This window comes from Pristiophorus japonicus, chromosome 1 (genome assembly GCF_044704955.1).
Source record: "Pristiophorus japonicus isolate sPriJap1 chromosome 1, sPriJap1.hap1, whole genome shotgun sequence".
NCBI lineage: Eukaryota > Metazoa > Chordata > Chondrichthyes > Pristiophoridae > Pristiophorus > Pristiophorus japonicus.
Window position 1 is genome coordinate 152,036,899 of NC_091977.1, and position 24,351 is coordinate 152,061,249.

Below are 24,351 nucleotides of genomic sequence, written 5' to 3' on the forward strand. Positions count from 1 at the left end.
CCAAAGTATTGGTTCAATTGGTCTGCCATTTCTTTGTTCCCCATTATAAATTCACCTGAATCCGACTGTGATATAAATCATTATACTATATTATTGCACAGACAGCAAATGAACATACAAAACAACAATCAAAGCAAATTCCACTTTCTTAACAATCTCGCTTCTCTCCTAGAATAAATAGTTATCCATCTTATATATTTTGTGGACTGACTTGTTTTTGGCATTACCTTTCTTTCAGACTACTTCTAACAGTAAAAACTGACCACCTTTATTTTTAGCTTTCACCTCCTGATCTTGGGTCAAAACTTAAGAAATTCCTATTTAAACTCTTGTCACCATATCCAGTTTCTCTATGCCCACAGCCAGGTGGAGGGCTGTGACACCGACTTCCTCCCTGGTCAATGATGCACCAGTGGGACTGGCTATAAAACCACAAGAGGATATAGACAGGTTAATAGTTTAGGCAGATAAATGTCAGATTAAATTTAAAGCGGAGAAAAATGAGATAATCCATTTTCAAAGAGGAGGAAAATACACTAAATGATAACATTTTAAAAATGGAAGAGCAGAGCAACTTAGCTGTTCAGATACAAAAATCTTTAAAAATGAGTGGGCAAGTTGATAAAGCTGTAATTAAAGACGACTTGACAAACTGCTCCTCTTTTCACTAATATAGATTAATAGGAGATTTGAATGGCATTCAAAATTGACCGCTTTAAATAACAAATATGGACATACTATTAACACTGAGGCCATAAATTTAAGACCAACAAAAGATCACAAAGATTTGGAGAAATATTTTTATGCAGAGGAATGTTTGCACATGAAATATGCTACCAGAAACAGTGGTAGAAGCAGAATCCGTAAAATTGGAAGTAGTTAAATATTTGAAAATGTAAAACTTAAAAGGACATAGGGAAACCACAAAAGAAAGGGACTAAGAGGATAGTTAAAGACTCAGTGCAGGTGCAATAGGCTGAGCAGCCTTCCTGCATACTGTAAAATTCTATAAAATAATGCCCAGATGAACATTGGATTTTGAGTCACAAATCTATATGCTTTGCTTTTGCAGTTAAAGCAGGATTATCTATAAAAATTCACGGTACACTGCTGCTGTTGTGAATCTTAGGTAACTTTCATGTCAAATAGTGCTCTTGTATATAGTAATGACTTTAGAAAGTATGGTATTACAAGTGCTACTGGGACTAAAAATGGAACTAAAAAGATCCAAACAGCACCACTAACAAATATAACATTTGCCATTGTTTAAATGGTACATCCAGTTTATTTTTTTAATGCTTTGGGACATTAGAAAATGCTCCAACTGATTAGCAATTGTCTTCAGAGCATTATTTTGAGACACTTCAGGAGAAAGGAAATTCAGAAGAGTTCAATTAGACGCAAAAATAAGTCCTCCCCACCTAGAATAACCTGCTTTTTAAAAATGGGAATCACATCTTGTCCAATTCTGATTTTGGAGAATCTCAAGAACAAAGCATGTTAACTATGGCAGAAGGATGCTGGTGAAAAAGATATAGAAACATAGAAAATAGGTGCAGGAGTAGGCCATTCGGCCCTTCTAGCCTGCACCGCCATTCAATGAGTTCATGGCTGAACATGCAACTTCAGTACCCCATTCCTGCTTTCTCACCATACCCCTTGATTCCCCTAGTAGTAAGGACTTCATCTAACTCCTTTTTGAATATATTTAGTGAATTGGCCTCAACTACTTTCTGTGGTAGAGAATTCCACAGGTTCACCACTCTCTGGGTGAAGAAATTCCTCCTCATCTCGGTCCTAAATGGCTTCCCCCTTATCCTTAGACTGTGTCCCCTGGTTCTGGACTTCCCCAACATTGGGAACATTCTTCCTGCATCTAACCTGTCTAACCCCGTCAGAATTTTAAACGTTTCTATGAGGTCCCCTCTCATTCTTCTGAACTCCAGTGAATACAAGCCCAGTTGATCCAGTCTTTCTTGATAGGTCAGAGTCTTTCTTGATAGGTCAGTCCCGCCATCCCGGGAATCAGTCTGGTGAACCTTCGCTGCACTCCCTCAATAGCAAGAATGTCCTTCCTCAAGTTAGGAGACCAAAACTGTACACAATACTCCAGGTGTGGCCTCACCAAGGCCCTGTACAATTGTAGCAACACCTCCCTGCCCTTGTACTCAAATCCCCTCGCTATGAAGGCCAACATGCCATTTGCTTTCTTAACCGCCTGCTTTAACTGCTTGCCAACCTTCAATGACTGATGTACCATGACACCCAGGTCTCTTTGCACCTCCCCTTTTCCTAATCTGTCACCATTCAGATAATAGTCTGTCTCTCTGTTTTTACCACCAAAGTGGATAACCTTACATTTATCCACATTATACTTCATCTGCCGTGCATTTGCCCACTCACCTAACCTAACCAAGTCGCTCTGCAGCCTCATAGAATCCTCCTTGCAGCTCACACTGCCACCCAACTTAGTGTCATCCGCAAATTTGGAGATACTACATTTAATCCCCTCGTCTAAATCATTAATGTACAGTGTAAACAGCTGGGGCCCCAGCACAGAACCTTGCGGTACCCCACTAGTCACTGCCTGCCATTCTGAAAAGTCCCCATTTACTCCTACTCTTTGCTTCCTGTCTGACAACCAGTTCTCAATCCATGTCAGCACACTACCCCCAATCCCATGTGCTTTAACTTTGCACATTAATCTCTTGTGTGGGACCTTGTCGAAAGCCTTCTGAAAGTCCAAATATACCACATCAACTGGTTCTCCCTTGTCCACTCTACTGGAAACATCCTCAAAAAATTCCAGAAGATTTGTCAAGCATGATTTCCCTTTCACAAATCCATGCTGACTAGCACCTATCATATTACCTCTTTCCAAATGCACTGCTATGACATCCTTAATAATTGATTCCATCATTTTACCCACTACCGATGTCAGGCTGACCGGTCTGTAATTCCCTGTTTTCTCTCTCCCTCCTTTTTTAAAAAGTGGGGTTACATTGGCTACCCTCCACTCCATAGGAACTGATCCAGAGTCAATGGAATGTTGGAAAATGACTATCAATGCATCCACTATTTCCAAGGCCACCTCCTTAAGTACTCTGGGATGCAGTCCATCAGGCCCTGGGGATTTATCGGCCTTCAATCCCATCAATTTCCCCAACACAATTTCCCGACTAATAAAGGATTTCCCTCAGTTCCTCCTCCTTACTAGACCCTCCGACCCCTTTTATATCCGGAAGGTTGTTTGTGTCCTCTTCAGTGAATACCGAACCAAAGTACTTGTTCAATTGGTCCGCCATTTCTTTGTTCCCCATTATGACTTCCCCTGATTCTGACTGCAGGGGACCTACGTTTGTCTTTACTAACCTTTTTCTCTTTACATATCTATAGAAACTTTTGCAATCCGTCTTAATGTTCCCTGCAAGCTTCTTCTCGTACTCCATTTTCCCTGCCCTAATCAAACCCTTTGTCCTCCTCTGCTGAGTTCTAAATTTCTCCCAGTCCCCGGGTTCGCTGCTATTTCTGGCCAATTTGTATGCCACTTCGTTGGCTTTAATGCTATCCCTGATTTCCCTTGATAGCCACGGTTGAGCCACCTTCCCTTTTTTATTTTTATGACAGACAGGAATGTACAATTGTTGTAGTTCATCCATGCGGTCTCTAAATGTCTGCCATTGCCCATCCACATTCAACCCCTTCAGTATCATTCGCCAATCTATGTTTGATTTTTTTCAGTGTGGTGGTAGTCTTCTATTTCTCAGACTTCAAATTTACATAAGAAATACTGTAGGAGCAGGAGTAAGCCATTCGGCCCATCGAGCCTGCTACACCATTCAATAAGATCAAGGCTGATCTTCTACCTCAACTCCACTTTCCTGCGCTATCCCCTATATCCCTTGATTCCCTTAATATCCAAAAATCTATCAATCTTGGTCTTGAATATACTCAACGACTGAGCCTCCACAGCCCTCTGGGGTAGAGAATTCCAAAGATTCACCACTGAATGAAGAAATTTATCATCCCAGTCCTAAATGGCTGACCCCTTATTCTGACACTGTGATCCCTGGTTCTAGACTCCCCATCCAGGGGAAACATCCTCCCTGCATCTAACCTGGTAAACCCGATAAGAATTTTGTATGTTTCAATGAGATCACCTCTCATTCTTCTAAACTCTAGGGAATATAGGCATAGTCTATGCAATCTCTCCTCATAGGACTATTTCCCCCCCCCCTCCCCCCCCACATTCCAGGAATCTGTCTGGTGAACCGTCGTTGCACTCCTATGGCAAGTATATCCTTCCTTAGGTAAGGAGACCAAAACTGTATACAATACTCCAGGTGTGGTCTCACCAGGGACCTATATAATTGCAGTAAGACATCTTTACTCTTATACTCAAATCCTCTTGTAATAAAGGTCAACACACCATTTATTTTCTTAATTGCTTGATGTACCTGCCTGTTAATATTCAGTGATTTGTGTACAAGGACACCCAGGTCTCTCTGAACACCAACATTTCCCAATCTCTCACCATTTAAAAATACTCTGCTTTTCTATTTTTCCTACAAAAGTGGATAACTTCACATTATATTCCATTTGCCATATTCTTGCCCATTCCCTTGAAGCCTCTTTGCATCCTCCTCACAACTTACATTCCCACCTAGCTTTGTATTATTAGCAAAGTTAGATATACAGGTGCAACATCGAAAATCCAGATTTCCGGAATCCGGACCAATCCGTGGCAGGGTCGTCCAGAATCTGCAAAATGTTCCGGAATCTGGACACCCTGCCAAACCCTTATCGGTACCAGCCGGGCCCAGGGAAACGTCAAAAAATGAAATCCATATAACAAAAATTACAAGAATAAAAATCTCCAATCCTACATGTTCCAGGCCAGGTCTTCACAGTCACCGCACCGTTGCTCTTGGGTCCGCATGCAAGTCCCTTCGGCCAGAAACAACCAAGCTCTGCGCGCAAGTCCCCAGCGAGAACCAACTCTGCACAACACACAAGTCCCTTCAGCTAGAACCAACCAAACTCTGCGCGCAAGTCCCCTTCGGCTTGTACAGGTACAGGTGTACAGGGCATCAGACTACGTTCCAAAACATACAGGTACAAAAACAAGAGAGTTGCAAAGAAGCAAGGACTATAAGGTCTGCGAAGAGAAGAACGATAAAATGATGTCAAAAACCGGAAATATTGTAACCTGGGCTTGGCATTTCCGGACTTGGGACACGCCTCTGGTGTTCCAAAATCCGCAAATACTTGAACCTGGACTCTGGCGTTTCTGGACTTTGGACATCAAAAACACGTTCGAAAGTCCGGAACGGCCTCAGTCCCAAATTTTAGGTGCTACACCTGTATTACATTTGGTCCCCTCATCCAAATCATTGATATAGATTGTGAATGTGAATAGCTGAGGCCCAAGCACTGATCCTTACGGTACCCCACTAGTTAGTCTGCCAATCTGAAAATGACCCGTTTATTCCTACTCTCTGTTTTCTGTCTGTTAACCAATCCATGTAAGTATATTACCCTCAATTCCATGAGCCCTAACTTTGTTTAATAACTTCTTGTGTGGCACCATATTGAATGCCTTCTGAAAATCCAAATACACCACATCCACTGGTTCCCCCTTTTCTATTCTGCTAGCTACAATCTCAGAAAAACTAACAAATTCGTCAAACATGATTTCCCTTTCATAAATCCATGTTGACTCTGCTAAATCCTATTATTATTTTTTAAGTGCCCTGTTACCACGTCGCTAATAATAATAGAATCGAGCATTTGCCACTTTGGCTACATCAGACAATATATTGTATTGAACTCTTTTTGGCTCTTTCATCTCTACATGCTCATTGTTGAATAATATTGTTCTCCACACATATTGGAAAAATAAAGAATGCATTGGCAGAAGATTGCCTAGTTTACCAATGCCATGGAGAAACAAGTGATGAATGATCTTTTATAATGAGTTTGCAATTCACCAGATATGTAGATGTATGCAGAATAGCTTACATTCGGGCAGGGGATAATGAACATTAAGTCAATTGTATTTTCTTGTATGTTATACAGCAGTTTTATTTTTATTACATTTAAGTGTGGCTTATTCTGATGAAACCATAAACAAAGTGGAGATTTATTTCCATACAATCAGATAACTCAAGGCCAAGCAATAACACATGCAAGAAAATGTTGTTCTTACCAGAGCTAAGAATATTTTGTCCATCAGATCCATGATATTTTATTTTGGTTGGAGGGGCACTGTGTCCCGTACGGCATCGTAAAAGGCGACCTCCACCTCCTGGAGCATCAAAAATCCAGACCTAGCCATGAAATAAATATATTTATAGTCATTTAAAAAAAATAGGTAAATTACTCTTAAGCAAGGATTTCACCCCACCAAAAGTATTCTGACTCTGTTCTACTATCTCCCGGCTAATAATACCAGTGGGAAAGCAAGTGGTGAGGAGGACGCAAAGAATATACAAAGGGATATAGATAGGCTAAGTGAATGGGCAAAGATTTGGCAGATGGATTATAGGGCTCAAGTTTCCACACAATAAAAAATGGGTGCCCCTCCGAGCTGGGCGCCCGTTTTTCGCACCTAAAACGGCGCCGGAAAAAACCCCCGCGATTCTGGAGAGCTATGCAGCTCCTTGTCTGTTTGGCATGGCGCCCAGGGGGGCGGAGCCTACACTCGCGCCGATTTTGTAAGTGGGAGGGGGCAGGTACTATTTAAATTAGTTTTTTTCCTGCCGGCATCCCTGCGCGTGCGCGTTGGCGCACGTGCAGTGTGAAGGAAAACATTGGCACTCGGCCATTTTTGTAGTTCTTTGTAGCCGTTTAATTTTTGAACATTTTTTAATAAAAGCACATTGCCATCAGCAAATCAGCACTGAGGCTTCCTGCAACCTTCTCACTGTCTCCTTCCCGCCCGCCGTCTGCAACGTCTCCCCCCCGCCCCCGGCTGCGTTCGGGCGGGCCCGCACTCCCTCCCGCCGTCGGGAACGTCTTCCTCCCTCCACCCCCCCCCCCCCCACCCCGCTGCGTTCGGGCGGGCCCGCACTCCCCTCCCTCCCGCTGTCGGGAACGTCTCTCCCCCCCCCCCCCCCCCCCCGCTGCGTTCGGGCGGGCCCGCACTCCCCCCCCCCCCCCCCCCCTCCCTCCCGCCGTCGGAAAAGTCCTCCTCCCCCTCTCCTCCCCCCGCTGCGTTCGGGCGGGCGGCCCCGCACTCCCCTCCTTCCCGCCGTCGGGAACGTCTTTTCCCCCCCCCCGCTGCGTTCGGTCGGGTGGGCAGGCCCGCACTCCCCTCCCTCCCACTGTCGGGAACGTCTCTACCCACCTCCCCCCCGCTGCGTTCGGGCGGGCCCGCACTCCCCTCCCTCCCGCCGTCGGGAACGTCTTCCCACCCCCGCTGTGTTCGGGCGGGCGGGCAGGCCCGCACTCCCCTCCCTCCCGCCGTCGGGAACGTCTTCCTCCTTCCCCCCCCCCCCACTCGCTGCATTCGGGCGGGCCCGCACTCCCTCACTCCCTCCCCGCTGCGTTTGGGCGGGCAGGCCTGCACTCCCCTCCCTCCCGCCGTCGGGAACGAACTTGTGAGGCTGGCTGAAGCACTTTCACACAGGTAGGAAGATGGTTTATTTAATCTTTTCTTTGCTTATAAATGTTTATTCAGGTTGGATTTATTTGTATAATATTTGTATAAGTATAAATAAGGATTTATTGTAGAATTTAATGACTTCCCGTTCACCCCCCTCCTCGTTCTGGACGCCTAATTTGTAACCTGCGCCTGATTTTTTAATGTGTAGAACAGGTTTTTTCAGTTCTACAAAAATCTTCACTTGCTCCATTCTAAGTTAGTTTGGAGTACGTTTTCACTGTGGAAACTTTGAAATCAGGCGTCAATGGCCGGACACGCCCCCTTTAGAAGAAAAAATTCTGTTCCAAAGTAGAACTGTTCTACCTGACTAGAACTGCAGAAAAAAAAATGTGGAGAATTGCGATTTCTAAGATAGTCCGTTGTCCACCAGTTGCTCCTAAAAATCAGGCGCAAATCATGTGGAAACTTGGGCCCATAATGTTGGAAAATATGAGGTTATCCATTTTGGTAGGAAAAATAAAAAAGCAAATTATTATTTATATGGGGAGAGATTACAAAATGCTGTGGTACAGAGGGATCTGGAGGTCCTTGTACATGGAACACAAAAAGTTAGCATGCAGGTACAGCAAGTAATTAGGAACGCAAATGAAATGTTGGCCTTTATTGCAAAGAGGATGGAGAATAAAAGTAGGGAAGTCCTGCTTACAATTTTGGTCTCCTTATTTAAGGAGGGATATACTTGCATTGGAGGCAGTTTAGAGAAGGTTCACAAGGTGGATTCCTAAGATGAAGGGGTTGTCTTAAGAAAGGTTGAGCAGGTTAGGCCTATACATTGGAGTTTAGAAGAATGAGAGGTGATCTTATTGAAACATATAAGATTCTAAGGGGGCTTGACAGGGTAGATGCAGAGAGGATGTTTCCCCTCATGGGGGAATCTAGAACTAGGGGGCAATAGTTTCAGAATAAGGGGTCGCCCATTTAAAAAATAGAGATGAGGAAGAAATGCTTCTCTCAGGGGGTTGTGAATCTTTGGAATTCTCTACCCCAGAGTGCTGTGGAGGCTGGGTCACTGAATATATTTAAGGTGGAAATAGACAGATTTTTGAACGATGAGAGTCAATGGTTATGGGGAGTGGGCCATATGGGGAGGGGCCATATGGCCTACTCCTATTTCTTATGTTCTTATGTCCAATAGTGCCCAGCTCATGCGATTTCTTTTGATCAATTGCTTCTTGTAACAATCCAGTATTGTGTTCAGGATCATGCTTTCACTCCTACTGCATCATTTATAGATTTTCTAATTTCTGAATGGTGACAGATTAGGAAAAGGGAAGGTGCAACGAGACCTGGGTGTCATGGTACATCAGTCATTGAAGGTTAGCATGCAGGTACAGTAGGCGGTTAAGAAAGCAAATGGCATGTTGGCCTTCATAGCGAGGGGATTTGAATACAGGGGCAGGGAGGTGTTGCTACAGTTGTACAGGGCCTTGGTGAGGCCACACCTGGAGTATTGTGTACAGTTTTGGTCTCCTAACTTGAGGAAGGACATTCTTGCTATTGAGGGAGTGCAGCGAAGGTTCACCAGACTGATTCCCGGGATGGCGGGACTGACCTATCAAGAAAGACTGGATCAACTGGGCTTGTATTCACTGGAGTTCAGAAGAATGAGAGGGGACCTCATAGAAACATTTAAAATTCTGACGGGGTTAGACAGCTTAGATGCAGGAAGAATGTTCCCAATGTTGGGGAAGTCCAGAGCCAGGGGTCACAGTCTGAGGATAAGGGGTAAGCCATTTAGGACCGAGATGAGGAGAAACTTCTTCACCCAGAGAGTGGTGAACCTGTGGAATTCTCTACCACAAAGTAGTTGAGGCCAATTCACTAAATATATTCAAAAGGGAGTTAGATGAAGTTCTTACTACTCAGGGGATCAAGGGTTATGGCGAGAAAGCAGGAAGGAGGTACTGAAGTTTCATGTTCAGCCATGAACTCATTGAATGGCGGTGCAGGCTAGAAGGGCTGAATGGCCTGCTCCTGCACCTATTTTCTATGTTTCTATGTTTCTATGTTTCTATGTTTCTATGTTTCTATGTTTCTATGTTTCTCCCTGGTAAATTGAGACCACCTTTAACAACTGCATCTGACCATGTACACATTTCTTTTATTTGACAACCAAGTTCTTGGCTCTTGGTTCAATTCATTTTCTTCACCTGTTGGTCTACTGCAGTCTCGCCTCCTTGCCCACAACAGAGTTTCACCTTTGCCGCACTCAGATACTTTCCTAACTATAGGGAGTCAGCCTGTGAGTAAACCGATTGTGGGTTTAAGCCTTATTCCAGAGACTTCAATACATAATCTAGGCTGGCACACAGTGCAATACTGAAGGAGTGCTATCTTTCTGACAAGTCCCTATCTATCCCCTCTGGTGTATTTAAATACTCCCATGGTACTATTTGAAGAAGAGCTAGGAGATATGGTACAACTTAAATAAGAGCAGGGGAGCTCTCGGTTATTTTTTACTCCTCAGCCCAAAAACAGATTAAGTGGTAATTTATCTCGCTGCTGTTTGTAGGATCTTGCTGTGCACAACTTGACTGCTGCATTTGTCTGCAAAACAATAGTGACTAAACTTCAAAAGCTACTTAATTGGTTGCGACATGCTTTGCAGCATCTTGATGATGTGTAAAGATGTGATGTAAATGAAAGTTCTTTTTTCTTTTATCTTCTTGACTTTTTTTTTCCTAGGTTATCTGTTTGTCCCTTCCTCTGCCCTATTAGAAACATAGAAAATAGGTACAGGAGTAGGCCATTCGGTCCTTCGAGCCTGCACCGCCATTCAATAAGATCATGGCTGATCATTCCCTCAGTACCCCTTTCCTGCTTTCTCTCCATACTCCTTTATCCCCTTAGCCGTAAGGGCCATATCTAACTCCCTCTTGAATATATCCAATGAACTGGCATCACCAATTCTCTGCGGTAGGGAATTCCACAGGTTAACAACTCTGAGTGAAGACGTTTCTCCTCATCTCAGTCCTAAATGGTCTATCCCTGATCCTAAAACTATGTCCCCTGGTTCTGAACTTCCCCAACATCGGGAACATTCTTCCTGCATCTAACCTGTCCAGTCCCGTCAGAATCTTATACGTTTCTATGAGATCGCTTCTCATCCTTCTAAACTCCAGTGAATAAAGGCCCAGTTGATCCAGTCTCTCCTCATGACAGTCCAGCCATCCCTGGAATCAGTCTGGTGAACCTTCGCTGCACTCCCTCAATAGCAAGAACGTCCTTCCTCAGATTAGGAGACCAAAACTGTACACAATATTCCAGGTGAGGCCTCACTAAGGCCCTGTACAACTGCAGTAAGACCTCCCTGCTCCTATACTCAAATCCTCTAGCTATGAAGGCCAACATACCATTTGCCTTCTTCACCGCCTGCTGTACCTGCATGCCCACTTTGTGACTGATGAACCATGACACCCAAGTCTCGTTGCACCTCCTCTTTTACTAATCTGCCGCCATCCAGATAATATTCTGCCTTCGTGTTTCTGCCCCCAAAATGGATAACCTCACATTTATCCTTTGCTCACTCACCTAATCTGCCCAAGTCTCCCTGCAGCCTCTTAGCGTCTTCCTCACAGCTCTCACCGCCACCCAGTTTAGTGTTATCCGCAAACTTGGAGATATTACACTCAATTCCTTCATCTAAATCGTTAATGTATATTGTAAAGAGCTGGAGTCCCAGCACTCAGCCCTGCGTTACTCCACTAGTCACTGCCTGCCATTCTGAAAAGGACCCGTTTATCCCGACTCTCTGCTTCCTGTCTGCCAACCAGTTCTCTATCCACGTCAGTACATTAACCCCAATACCATGTGCTTTGATTTTGCACACAAATCTCTTTTGCGGAACCTTGTCAAAAGCCTTTTGAAAGTCCAAATACACCACATCCACTGGTTCTCCCTTGTCCATTCTGCTAGTTACGTACTCAAAAAATTCCAGAAGATTCGTCAAGCATGATTTCCTTTTCATAAATCCATGCTGACTTGGTCCAATCCAGTCACTGCTTTCCAAATGCGCTGCTATTTCATCCTTAATGATTGATTCCAACATTTTCCCCACTACTGATGTCAGGCTAACCGGTCTATAATTACCCATTTTCTCTCCCCCCTCCTTTTTAAAAGTGGTGTTACATTAGCTACCCTCCAGTCCATAGGAACTGATCCAGAGTCGATAGGCAGTTGGAAAATGATCACCAATGCATTCACTATTTCTAGGGCCACTTCCTTAAGTACTCTGGGATGCAGACCATCAGGCCCCGGGGATTTATCGGCCTTCAATTCCATCAATTTCCCTAACACACTTTCCCGCCTAATAAGGATATTCTTCAGTTCTTCCTTCTCACTGCCCCCTAGTACTTCCGGAAGGTTATTTGTGTCTTCCTTCGTGAAGACAGAACCAAAGTATTTGTTCAATTGATCTGCCATTTCTTTGTTTCCCATTATAAATTCACCTGAATCCGACTGCAAGGGACCTACGTTTGTCTTCACTAATCTTTTTCTCTTCCTGTATCTATAGAAGCTTTTGCAGTCAGTTTTTAGGTTCCCTGCAAGCTTCCTCTCGTACTCTAATTTTCCCCCTCTTAATTAAGCCCTTAGTCTTCCTCTGTTGAATTCTAAATTTCTCCCAGTCCTCAGGTTTGCTGCTTTTTCTAGCCAAATGATATGCCTCTTCCTTGGCTTTAACACTATCCTTAATTTCCTTTGTTAGCCACGGTTGAGCCACCTTCCCAGTTTTATTTTTACTCCAGACAGGCATGTACAATTGTTGAAGTTCATCCATGTGATCTTTAAATGTTTGCCATTGCTTATCCACTGTCAACCCTTTAAGTATCCTTTGTCAGTCTATTCTAGCCAATTCACGCCTTATACCATCGAAGTTACCTTTCCTTAAGTTCAGGACCCTAGTTTCCGATATAACTGTGTCACTCTCCACCTTAATAAAGAATTCTACCATATTAGTTTTAATTCTCCCCCACTGTCTTATTTATACTTGCTGTAAAGACAGCAGTAACTGTCTTTAATTCATAGCGCAGCCAGTCCTTCCCCGGCCCCAGTCTTTCAGATGAGACGTTAAACCGAGGCTCCATCTGATCTCTCAAGGGAACATAAAAGACCCATGGCACTATTTCGAAGAAGTGATAGGGAAGTTATCTCTGGTGTCCTGGCCAATTGTTATCCCTCAATTAAACCCCCCTAAAAAAGATGATCTGGTCATTATCACATTGCTGCTTGTGGGAGCTTGCTGCATGCAAATTGGTTGCCGTGTTTCCTACATTACAATAGTGACGATACTTCAAAAGTACTTGATTGACTGTAAAGCACTTTGGGATGCCCTGAGGTTGTGAAAAGGCACTATATAAATGCAAGTCTCTCTTTCAATGTCCTGGAAATCAGAAACTCTTCCTCCTAAACTATTTTTCTAGCCTTGCATTGACATGACTTCTTCAGCAAGTGGCATCAAAAGTAATCCTGAGACTACCACCCTTGAGGTCTTGTACTTTAATCCAAAACTTACTCCTAAAAGTATCTCTCTGCAAGAGTTACATTCTGCTTTTCCCTACATCATTGGTTCCTACATAAACTGTATCTTGCGACTTCATAGGTCTTGGTTGTGATGTTGCCCGCAGTTAAATAACTTACCGGCATCCATCACCAGGAATCACACATAATAACTGATAGTTGCACAAGGTATTGGAGTGTGTCTTACAATTTGTGGAAGCATACCCCAAGCAAGAAGTCAATGAGTTTGGGTCAGAAGCAATGTTCCCTGTTTTTTTTCTTGCTGCGGCCAGGCATGCGCCATATCTATTCCGGTGAAACAACTGGGGAGCGGCCTGCATGGGACCTCACGACTGGTGTGCGGCTGCGCACCTCAGGGGGAACATTGGCCAGAAGTTAGATACACAAATCTTTAAAAAAAGGTTTAGCTAGCTAAATCTTTAAAAGTTGGAGGGCATATAAAGCTGCAAAAAAAGCAACTGGGATTCAAGGTTTAATAAATATGGAAAGAATGTAGAGAAGCAAAGAGGGGATTCTAAACCTTTACAAAAATTAGTCAGATTACAGTTGGAATACAGTGTCCATGTTTTGCCACAGTGTCTTAGGAAAGCTGCCAAGTCCATGAGATGGTGCAGAGGAGGCTTCGTAAGAGGATACCAAGATTAAGGGTAATTAACTAGGAGGACAAGCTAGCGAAACGGAGTCTATTTTCAATCAGACAGAGAACATTAGATGAGGTAAATAAGGAAAAACTATTTCCCCTGGTTCATGAGGGGGTACATAGAGGCCATAAATTTAATATCAACATCAAAAGAATGAAGGGAGAACATAGGAGATTATTTTTAAAGCAGAGGAATGTTAGAACATGGAATGTCCCAGCAAATATGTGGAAGCAAAAGGGAAGTGGGCAAATACTTGAAAAATAACAAAAAAAAGCAGGGAAATGAGGCTAAGTGGATTAGAGCCAGCAGATGGGCATATTGGCCTCATTTTGTGCTGTAAAATTCCATGATTCTATGAATCATATAAGGGAAAGAAAATTGAGGGAAAGGAAGTAGACTACAAACACAATCGTTCTTTCCCTTTTCAAACTTTGCTCCCGCAGTGCTGACTCAAATACTGCATTAGACTGTCTGTTTCCTGTACAGTGCCACCCACAGGTTGGAAATGAGTAAAACTGAAGGCATTAAATTATAAAAAATGAAATTCGTGTCATCCACTGGCCAGAGTCCAGTCCTACAACAGCATAGCAAAACTTCCTATTGAACTACAATAAAAATGTGAACTTTAGTGTTTTAATGCAGAAAAGTCCCAATGCATGTTATACAGGTGGCAGAAAAGGGAATAAAATTCAAATAAATAAGATAGAACATATGCTGAGGTAATAACAATAAATAATAACTTTTAGTTATATAGTGTCTTTAACGTAGTAAAACGTCCCAAGGCGCTTTACAACAGTATTACAAGACAAAACAGGTAAATTTGACAACGAGCCACAAAAGAAGAAATTAAGGCAGATGACCAAAAGCTTGGTGAATGAGGTAGGTTTTAAGAAGCGTCTTAAAGGAGGAAAGAGATATAGAGAGGCGGAGAGGTTTAAGGAGAGAGTTCCTGAGCTTAGAGCCCAAACAGCTGAAGGCACGGTCACTGATGGTTGAGCAGTTATAATGAGGGATGTTCAAGAGGGGAGAACTTGAGGAGCGCAGACATCTTGTGGGGTTGCGAGGCTCAAAAAGATTACAGAGATAGGATGGGGCAAGTTAACATTTTGGGCACAGACCCTTCATTGAAACAAAGTTAAATTAGCCCCTTAGTCGGGCTGAAGAAAAAAGAAAAATCGAGAAAAGAAATAATGGGTTAATCGGTTTAATTGAAAGAATAACTCTAGTGAAGGAATCATGAAGATCATCTCAATAAGACAACAAAGAGAAAGCAAGTCACATGAAAACAGCTAATAAAAACACTTAGAAAAAGCGATAAACTGTAGGTTAGTTAGCCTAACAGTGGCAATAAGTAAGCTTCTGGAGGCCATAATATGGGATAGAATGAATACTCATTAAGACATAGGTTATTAAAGGACAGTCAGCAGAGATATATAAAAGGCAAGTCATATCATACAATTTTAATAGTTTTTTGAAGAAATAATTGATAAAGGAAATGTAATGATGTTGGATATGGATTTCCTTACAGTACAAGTGACACTTCAAAAGTACTTAATTGGCTGTAATGTGCTTTGGAATGTCCTGAGGTCGTGAAAGGTGCTATATAAATACAAGTTCTTTCTTTCTTTAAAGGGTGGTGCATAGGACCCTTCTTGATAAAATTAAGGCACAACTGTATTAAAAGGAAAGTGGCAGCATAGATAGGAAGTTGGCTCAGGGATATAAAGGAGAGTAGTGGTTCATAGAAGTTTTTAAAAACTGGAGGGACATAAATAGTGGCACTACACCAGGGCTCAATGTTAGGATCATTGCTCTTAATATACATCTATATATTATTTTGTGTATGAGCCATATATACCTACTGTCTGCAAGCTTTACTGTTATCACAATTTTTGAATAATCCTCTTAGGTCAGCAATTTCAATGTAAATCACTGCAAAAATTTGTAACACGAGTTCCTGTGTGAACAGTCGTCATTATGGTGCAGTTGCAGGCCTCTCACCGCTTGGGTGCTGCCGCAGAGAACATGATCCCATTACCCAGCTACTGAGCCTCTACTGGCCACAACTGAAAACTCACCCCACTGCAGCCTCCCTGCCATCCAAAGCAACTAAGTTTAAAGTTTCTGGCCACAAAATTCGGCTCCATAGTGCCCGTTGTTTGGGCGCTACACAAAATAAACATTCCAAATCAAATTTATAAAATCAAACCATGCCAGTGCATACAAACATCGACTAATCACGCTTGTGCATTCCCTTTGTGCCTTTACCAGTCCTAGTGCTCCTATGCAGTGCTACCTTGCTTGCAGCAGTGCTAAATGTGTGAGAGAGAGGTGAAAAATATGAATGAGGTAGGAGTGTTGTTTGATAGAGATTGTTGGTAGGTGAGTGATGGGGGTGTGGGGCATTGAGCAGCTGCTGAGGCTAGAGGTGCAGTTGGTGGTATATGGCATTTACAAATACATTCACTGACCTTGACCACTTGTGTGAGGTCATTGAAATTTTTGTCAGAGATCCTTGGAGCTCGATTACTGGCATTGACCGCCACGGCTATCTGCCTTCGCGTAGTTTGTCTGGAGGGCCTACTAGCCCCCTGTGGATCGAGGACCTCGTTGCTCCTTGTCCACCTCCTCCACCAAGATCTCCAAAGCAGTGTCAGAGAACCTTGGAGAATGCGCTCTCACTTGCTGCACCATTATTCAGTCTTCTTCCTGCTCATAATATCCTCCACAAAGACTTCCAGCAACTGCTCCAGCCTGAATACACCTCCCCTTTAAGAGGTGCAGGCTGGGTTTAAGTAGTACAGACTAGATAAATAGTGCTAGCCTCTTGGGCCCCCTGCTGAGGCGTGCATCACTCAACAGCACATTTAGCACTGGCTGCACGCTCCAATCATTTAAATTAGCAGGTATCACGAAGTTTGCATGCAGCCTGCATCGGAAGCAACAGGCGCAGGTTAATCGCTCATCGCGATCCCCGTGCCCCTTTTCGGGGATTATCGAATTTAGCCTCCTGTCTTTTAGACTTTGCGTCACTTTCCTGGTATTCTCCACGTAACTGAAGTCTTTCATCGGTCGTACCATTCTAGCGAATCGCTTCTGCACCAAGGTATTGATTTCCTTCCTAAAGTTTGGTGCCCAGAATACTCGAGCTGAGGCCTAACCTGTGTTTTATAAAGGTTTAGCATTAACGTCCTTGCTTTTGCACTCTTTCACTATTAATAACAATAAGGATCCCATATGCATTTTTAACAATCTTCTGAACTTGTCCTGCCACCTTCAAAAGAGTGTGTGCATACACACCCAGGTTGCTCTGTTCCTGCACCCACTTTAAAATTGTACCATTTAGTTTATAATGCCTCTTCTCATTCTTTCTACCAAAATGTATTCATCATCATCATCATCATAGGTAGTCCCTCGGAATCGAGGAAGATTTGCTTCCACTCGAAAAGTGAGTTCTCAGGTGACTATACAGTCCAATACGGGAATTGCAGTCTCTGACACAGGTGGGGCAGACAGTGGTTGAAGGAAAGGGTGGGTGGGGAGCCTAGTTTGCCACATGCTCCTTCCGCTGTCTGTGCTCGATTTCTGCATGCTCTTGGCGACAAGACTCGAGGTGCTCAGCGCCCTCCCGGATGGATGCTCTTCCTCCATTTTGGGCGGTCTTGGGCAAGGGACTCCCAGTAGCTGGTGAGGATGTTGCACTTTATCAAGGTGGCTTTGAGGGTGTCCTTGAAACCTTTCCTCTGCCCACCTGGGGCCGCTTGCTGTGTAGGAGTTCAGAGTAGAGCGCCCTTGGACAACATGGAATATTTTCCATACTTTGGGAGCCTACTATCAGCAAGGGCAGACATTGATGACGAGGTCCAACACGCCTCCAGTGCGCCAGCGCAGCCTTCGGTCTTCTGAGGAAGAGAGTGTTTGAAGACCAGGACCTCAAATCTGGCACCAAGCTTATGGTCTACAGGGCAGTAGTGATACCCACCCTCCTATATGGCTCAGAGACGTGGACCATATACAGCAGACATCTCAAAGCGCTGGAGAAGTACCATCAATGCTGCCTCCGCAAGATCCTGCAAATCCCACTGGGAGGATAGATGCACCAACATCAGTGTTCTCGCTCAGGCCAATATCCCCAGCATCGAAGCACTGACCGCACTCTACCAGCTCCGTTGGACGGGCCACATCGCCCGACACGAGACTCCCTAAGCAAAACGTATTACTTCACAATTCTCTGCGTTAAATTGAATCGGTCATTGTTTCTGCCCATTTCACTAGTTTGTCTATGTCCTCCTGGTCGTCTGTTACTATTCTCCTCATTGTTAACGACATTTCTGAGTTTTGTATCATGTGCACACTTTGAAATTGTGCCATATATACCCAAGTACAGGTCATATCAAGAAGTGCAGTGGTCCCAATACTGACCACTGGAAAACATCAAATTCACCACTACTCCCTGCCTCTGTCCTTTAGCCAATTTTGTATCAATGTTGCCACTGTCCCTTTAATCCCATGGACTTCAATTTTGCTAACAAGTCTATTATGTGGTATTTTGTTAAATTCCTTTTGAAAGTCTACATATACACATCAACCACACTACCCTCAAACTGTTAACTCAAAGAACTCAATCAAGTTAGTCAAACACAATTTTCCTTTACAAATTCATGCTGACTTTCATTTATTAGCCCATACTTTTTCAAATGTCACTTAATTTTAACCCGGATTATCACAAAGTGTTCGGCTGGCTGGCCTATAGCTGCCCTCTTTTAAAAAGAGGTGTAACATTTGCAATCATCCAATTCTCTGGCACTACCCCCATATCCAAGGAGGATTGAAAGATTGTGGCCAGAGCCTCTGCAATTTCCATCCTACTTCCCTCACTAACTTACGATGCATCTCATCTCAACCAGGTGACTTTTCTACTTTAAGGACAGCCAGCCTTTTATTTTTTAATCCTATCCTGCCTCCTCCTTTACTGCTGCACTGGCAGCATTCTCTTCTCCAGTGAAGACAGATGCAAATTACTCAGTTAGTATCTTAGCCATGCTCTTGGCTTCCACAAGATTATCTCCTTTTTGGTCCCTAATCAGCCAACCTTCCTTTGACGATTTGTGTGTTTATGAAAAGACTTTTTGGTTCTCTTATGTTAGCGGTTAATCTATTCTCATACTCTACTTTTTTTTTTTTTTAAGAACTCCTCTGTACTTCCTATATTCTGCTTGGCTCCCTACTGTATTATGAACCATACAATTATCATAAACCACCTGTTCCTGCCTCAATTTAACCTCTGTAACTTTAGTCATCCAGGGAGTTCTAGCTTTGCATGACCTTCCTTTCCCCCCCTCATAGGAATGAATGTTTCCAGTTCGTACCCAAACCATCTCCTCTTTAAAGATTCAATTACTGTTTAGCCTACTAACTTTTTTTATTCCAGTCCACCTGGGCCAGATCCCTTTCAACTCACTGAAATTAGCCCACCTGCAGTTAAATATTTTTAGACTTATTTGTACCTTGTACAAAGACACTTGAGACAAGCAACAGTCTCTGCCTTACCATGTGCAATTGACCATTATCTTATTAAAATTCTTGCGTCTGGATACCTTTGTCCAATTATCTCACCAGACTTCATCGGAAGACTACACTTTACTTTTACTTTCTATGTGCACCACATAAGACTGACTAATGTGACATAATTCCAGGCATTTTCTCCTTTAATTTGGTATTTACAATGAACCACTGAAAATCTGAATATGATAAAGAACAATTACTACCTAGTGAATTCATGAGTCACGCCATTAGATCCATGACATTTAAATAGAGCTATTAGTCAGCCCCACATAAATGTCATCACCTATTCAGTTTAAAAAAAGAATACAGCAATTTTTCACTGGTCATCGTGCATTATCACTGACTTTGCAGATTTTTGCATTATATAATTCAGGGGTAAATGAAGGAAGAGAAAAAACAGCTGGATACACAAATCAAGGTCTACTGGGTGGTTATAGTTTACCTTTGGTTTTGAAATTGGTGTCAGTGAATCCCTCCATACTGTATAAGTTGCAATTGGCATAATAGTAAAGGAGTTACCAATGCAATTGCCATCTGTCACATCAATACGATAATACGTGTTCAGACCAAAATGTTTAATTACATTTTTCAAAACTGTTTTTACAATTTGTCCTGCTTTAGATCCCCTCATATTCTGGGCAAGGATGTGACAGATGACCCCCTTTCAGGACTTCAGCAATGCAACATCAACTAGCCTGTTAGAACAAAAACTACTTGCATTAATATAGTACATTTAATGTAGAAAAGCATCCCGTGTGATTCACAGAGGCATAATCAAAAAGATGGATGCTGATCTAAAGAATGAGATATTAGGAGTGTCCAGAAACTAGGTCAAAGAGGTGGGTTTTAAGGAGGGTCTCAAAAGGAGGTGGAGAAGCAAGGTTTAGCAAGACAATTCCAGAGCATGGGGTATAGGAGACTTAAGGCCAATGATGGGGCGAAGGGAGTAGGAGTGCACAAGAAGCATCAAGGAACCGAGAGTTCCAGAGGGGTGGGGTGTAGGGCAGGGACAGATTGCAGAGATAGAAAGAGCGGAGGCCATAAAGGGATTTATAAACAAGGCTGAAAATTAAAAATTTGACACGATATAGGTCAGCAAGGACAATGTGAAGGGTGAGCTTCGGATCAGCTAATGTATATGGAAGGTGCAAAAAAAAAAAAGTGGTCAACCAGGGAAGCATTCGAATAGTCATGGCTGGAGGCTGATGCACTGAGGCAGAGGCAGGCGATGTTATGGAGGTGGAAGTAGGCAGTCTTTGTGATGGACAGGATACGGGGTCAGAAGTTAAGCGCAGAGTGGAATAGAACACGAAGATTGCCAACTGTCTGGTTTAGCCTTGGACAAGGTCTATGGATGGGGTTTTGAATCAGTGGCAAGAGTGCAAGAGTTAGCACTGGGAGCCAAAGACGATGGCTTCTGTCGGTCTTCATAATTTTTAATGGGAGCAAATTGAGACTCATATCGAGCAAAAAGTCTGACAAAACAGAGGCAGTGAAAGGCCAAGAGTTGGTGTATTGATAGAGCTGGATGTCATCAGCATACATGGAGAAGCTGACCCCATGCATGCAGATGATGTCACTAAAGGATAGCATGAACCCCCCCCACCCCCCCCACAACCCTCAGGGGTACAGCGGTGGAAAAAGACGGCATGGTTTGAGACGCTCTGGCTATAATCAGATAGGCATGACTGGAACCAAGCAAGGGCAGTCCCACCGAGCTGGACAACGGAGAAAGATGTTAGACGAGAATGCTGCTGTCCACCGTGTCAAAGGCTGCAGAGAAGGTGAGAAGGGACAATATGATGACAATTGCAGAAGATGCCATTTGTGACTTTGGTTAAGGCTATTTCGATGCTGTGATGGGGGCAGAAACGTGACTGAAGAAATTCAAACAAGGCAAGATTTGGCCGGGGGGAGGCAATAACACATTAAAAGGAAATGGAAATGGAGATTCATGATAAAGCAGCAGTTTGTAGAGACAGAGGGGTTGAGAGTGGATTTTTTGAGAAAGATCGATGATGATGGCAGTTTTGAAAGGGAGTTGAACCATTTCGAAGAACATAAGAATTAGGAACAGGAGTAGGCCATCTAGCCCCTCGAGCCTGCTCCGCCATTCAACAAGATCATGGCTGATCTGGCCGTGCACTCAGCTTCACTTACCCGCCCGCTCCCCGTAACCCTTAATTCCCTTATTGGTTAAAAATCTATCGATCTGTGACTTGAATACATTCAATGAGCTAGCCTCAACTGTTTCCTTGGGCAGAGAATTCCACAGATTCACAACTCTCAGAGAAGAAATTCCTTCTCAACTTGGTTTTAAATTGGCTCCCCCGTATTTTGAGGCTGTGCCCCCTAGTTCTAGTCTCCCCTACCAGTGGAAACAACCTCTATGCCTCTATCTTGTCTATCCCTTTCATTATTTTAAATGTTTCTATAATATCACCCCTCATCCTTCTGAACTCCAACAAGTAAAGACCCAGTGTACTCAATCTATCATCATAAGGTAACCCTCTCATCTCCGGAATCAGCCTAGTGAATCGTCTCTGTACCCCCTCCAAAGCCAGTATATCCTTCCTTAAGTAAGGTGACCAAAACTACACGCAGTACTCCAGGTGCTACCTTACCAATACCGTTGCAGCAGGACCTCCCTGCTTTGGTACTCCATCCCTCTCGCAATGAAGGCCAACATTCCATTCGCCTTCCTGATTACCTGCAAACTACTTTTTGGGATTCATGCACAAGGACCCCCAGGTCCCTCTGTACCTCAGCATGTTGTAATTTCTCCCCATTCAAATAATATTCCCTTTTACTGTTTTTTTTCCCCCAAGGTGGATGACCTCGCACTTTCCGACATTGTATTCCATCTGCCAAACCTTAGCCCATTCGCTTAACCTATCCAAATCTCTTTGCAGCCTCTCTGTGTCCTCTACACAACCCGCTTTCCCACTAATCTGGGTGTCATCTGCAAATTTTGTTACACTACACTCTGTCCACTCTTCCAGGTCATTTATGTATATTGTAAACAGTTGTGGCCCCAGCACCGATCCCTGTGGCACACCACTAACCACCGATTTCCAACCCGAAAAGGACCCATTTATCCCGACTCTCTGCTTTCTGTTCGCCAGCCAATTCTCTATCCATGCTAATACATTTCCTCTGACTCCGCGGACCACTATCTTCTGCAGTAACCTTTTGTGTGGCACCTTATTGAATGCCCTCTGGAAATCCAAATACACCACATCCACCGGCACACCTCCATCCACCATGCTCGTTACAGCCTCAAAGAATTCCAGTAAATTAGTCAAACATGATTTCCCCTTCATGAATCCATGCTGCTTCTGCTTGATTGCACTATTCCTATCTAGATGTCCCGCTATTTCTTCCTTAATGATAGTTTCAAGCATTTTCCCCACTACAGATGTTAAACTAACCGGCCTATAGTTACCTGCCCCCTTTTTTAAAAAAAAAAACAGAGGCGTTACATTAGCTGCTTTCCAATCCGCTGGTACCTCCCCAGAGTCCAGAGAATTTTGGAGGAGTAATTTACAATGTCAGCTAGCATGGGGGCCATAAAGGAAAGTTGGGGAGTCAGTTTAGTGGGAATGGGGTCATGGGAGAAGGGGGTGGGTCTCATGGGCAAGACGAGCTCCATGAGCACAAGAGATACGAGAGAAACTAGAGAGAGAAGCAGGTTTGTCTTGGTGAGCAAGGGGCAGGGAGAAATAGCAGAGGTAACTGAATGATAGTTTCAACCTTCATGACAAAAAAAGTCCATGAGTTCACAATTGCTGGTGGAAGTGATGCCGGAGTGGGCAGTGAGAGCAGTTTAAGCACAAGGCTCGTGTTGGAGAAAAGGTGCCTAGGGTTATTTTCGCTCTCCAGGATGATCCTGTAGCAGTGGGTGGGCTTGGCAGAGGGGAATAAGGCCTGATGGCCCTTGATGTGGTCCAGCCAGGTCCAGTGATGAATGACTAAACCATTTGTGTGCCAATATGCTCAAGTCTACCCCCACTAGATGCGAGGGACTGAATATGGGGGCAGTGACAGGGAAAATGACCAGGATGGGAGACAGTAAAACTTTGTCGGGGACAAGGGTATCAAAGGTAGAGGTGAGGGGATGGTTAAGGAAAGCAATGGCTGAAGTATCGTGTTAAATGTATTAGATCACATGGATTAAAATGTAGAATGCTGACTCCAGTAAAGTAAAAAGAAACAGCGCACACAAATACAAGCAGAAGATTCCACTCGGTTTGAATCATCATTCTGGTGCCCTTGCGAGGAAAGGTCGATACCTCCTGCCATTCTCATCTCTCTGTGAGCCCTGAAAACATCCATACATGGTACTGCCTGTTACTAACCTTGTAAAAACCTAATTAATGATCTGGAGACCTTGGAAAAGGAAAAAGATAAACTTGCTTACTTTAGCAAGTAGGAAAGTGGAATACAGGATGGTGGAAGGACAGCTTCACCCACATCAATGGACCATTGTATAATGCACACTGTAGCTGAAAAATGTATATCAGGTTGCATGCGAACCAGGCCAGATCATGTCATGGCAGGCATGCCATAAATTAACATTTAAGAAGCTTGTAAGCAACTGAGGTTTCTAAGGCAACATATGATAACACAACTTTGGATTCATTATTTCCCTGACTAAGCTTGCTCGGTTGCAAGTACTTAACCTTGTTTAAGATATTATACTTTGAATAAAATGAACTTTACTTGGGAGCATATTGACTGATCTCTGATAACTAAGTGGACTGGTTAACAAATAAAAGGCCGATAGCTAGGCAGTAGAAAATATACAAAACCAGTGTGTGCCTTACTCCCTCTCAGAAACTGTCTGGGTTCCACACAGTATCTCCTCCAATAACATGGTTGAAACCAGGAGCTCACTGTATTGAGAGCTGTAGCTTTATTAATCCAATCATAGTTCTATACTGCACAAGCATACCACTAACA

At 43.5% G+C, this 24,351-nt stretch overlaps 1 protein-coding gene across 3 annotated transcripts in view; it reads right to left on the reverse strand.

Moving 5' to 3' along the window:
• wdr36 (WD repeat domain 36) overlaps positions 1 to 24,351 on the reverse strand; it is a 176,769-nt gene that overhangs the window by 114,950 nt on the left and 37,468 nt on the right. For all 3 annotated transcript variants that reach the window (XM_070883956.1, XM_070883949.1, XM_070883962.1), the window contains exon 9: positions 6,209 to 6,329. In XM_070883956.1, coding sequence (XP_070740057.1) covers positions 6,209 to 6,329 — 121 coding nt within the window. The remainder of the gene's footprint in view (positions 1 to 6,208; positions 6,330 to 24,351) is intronic.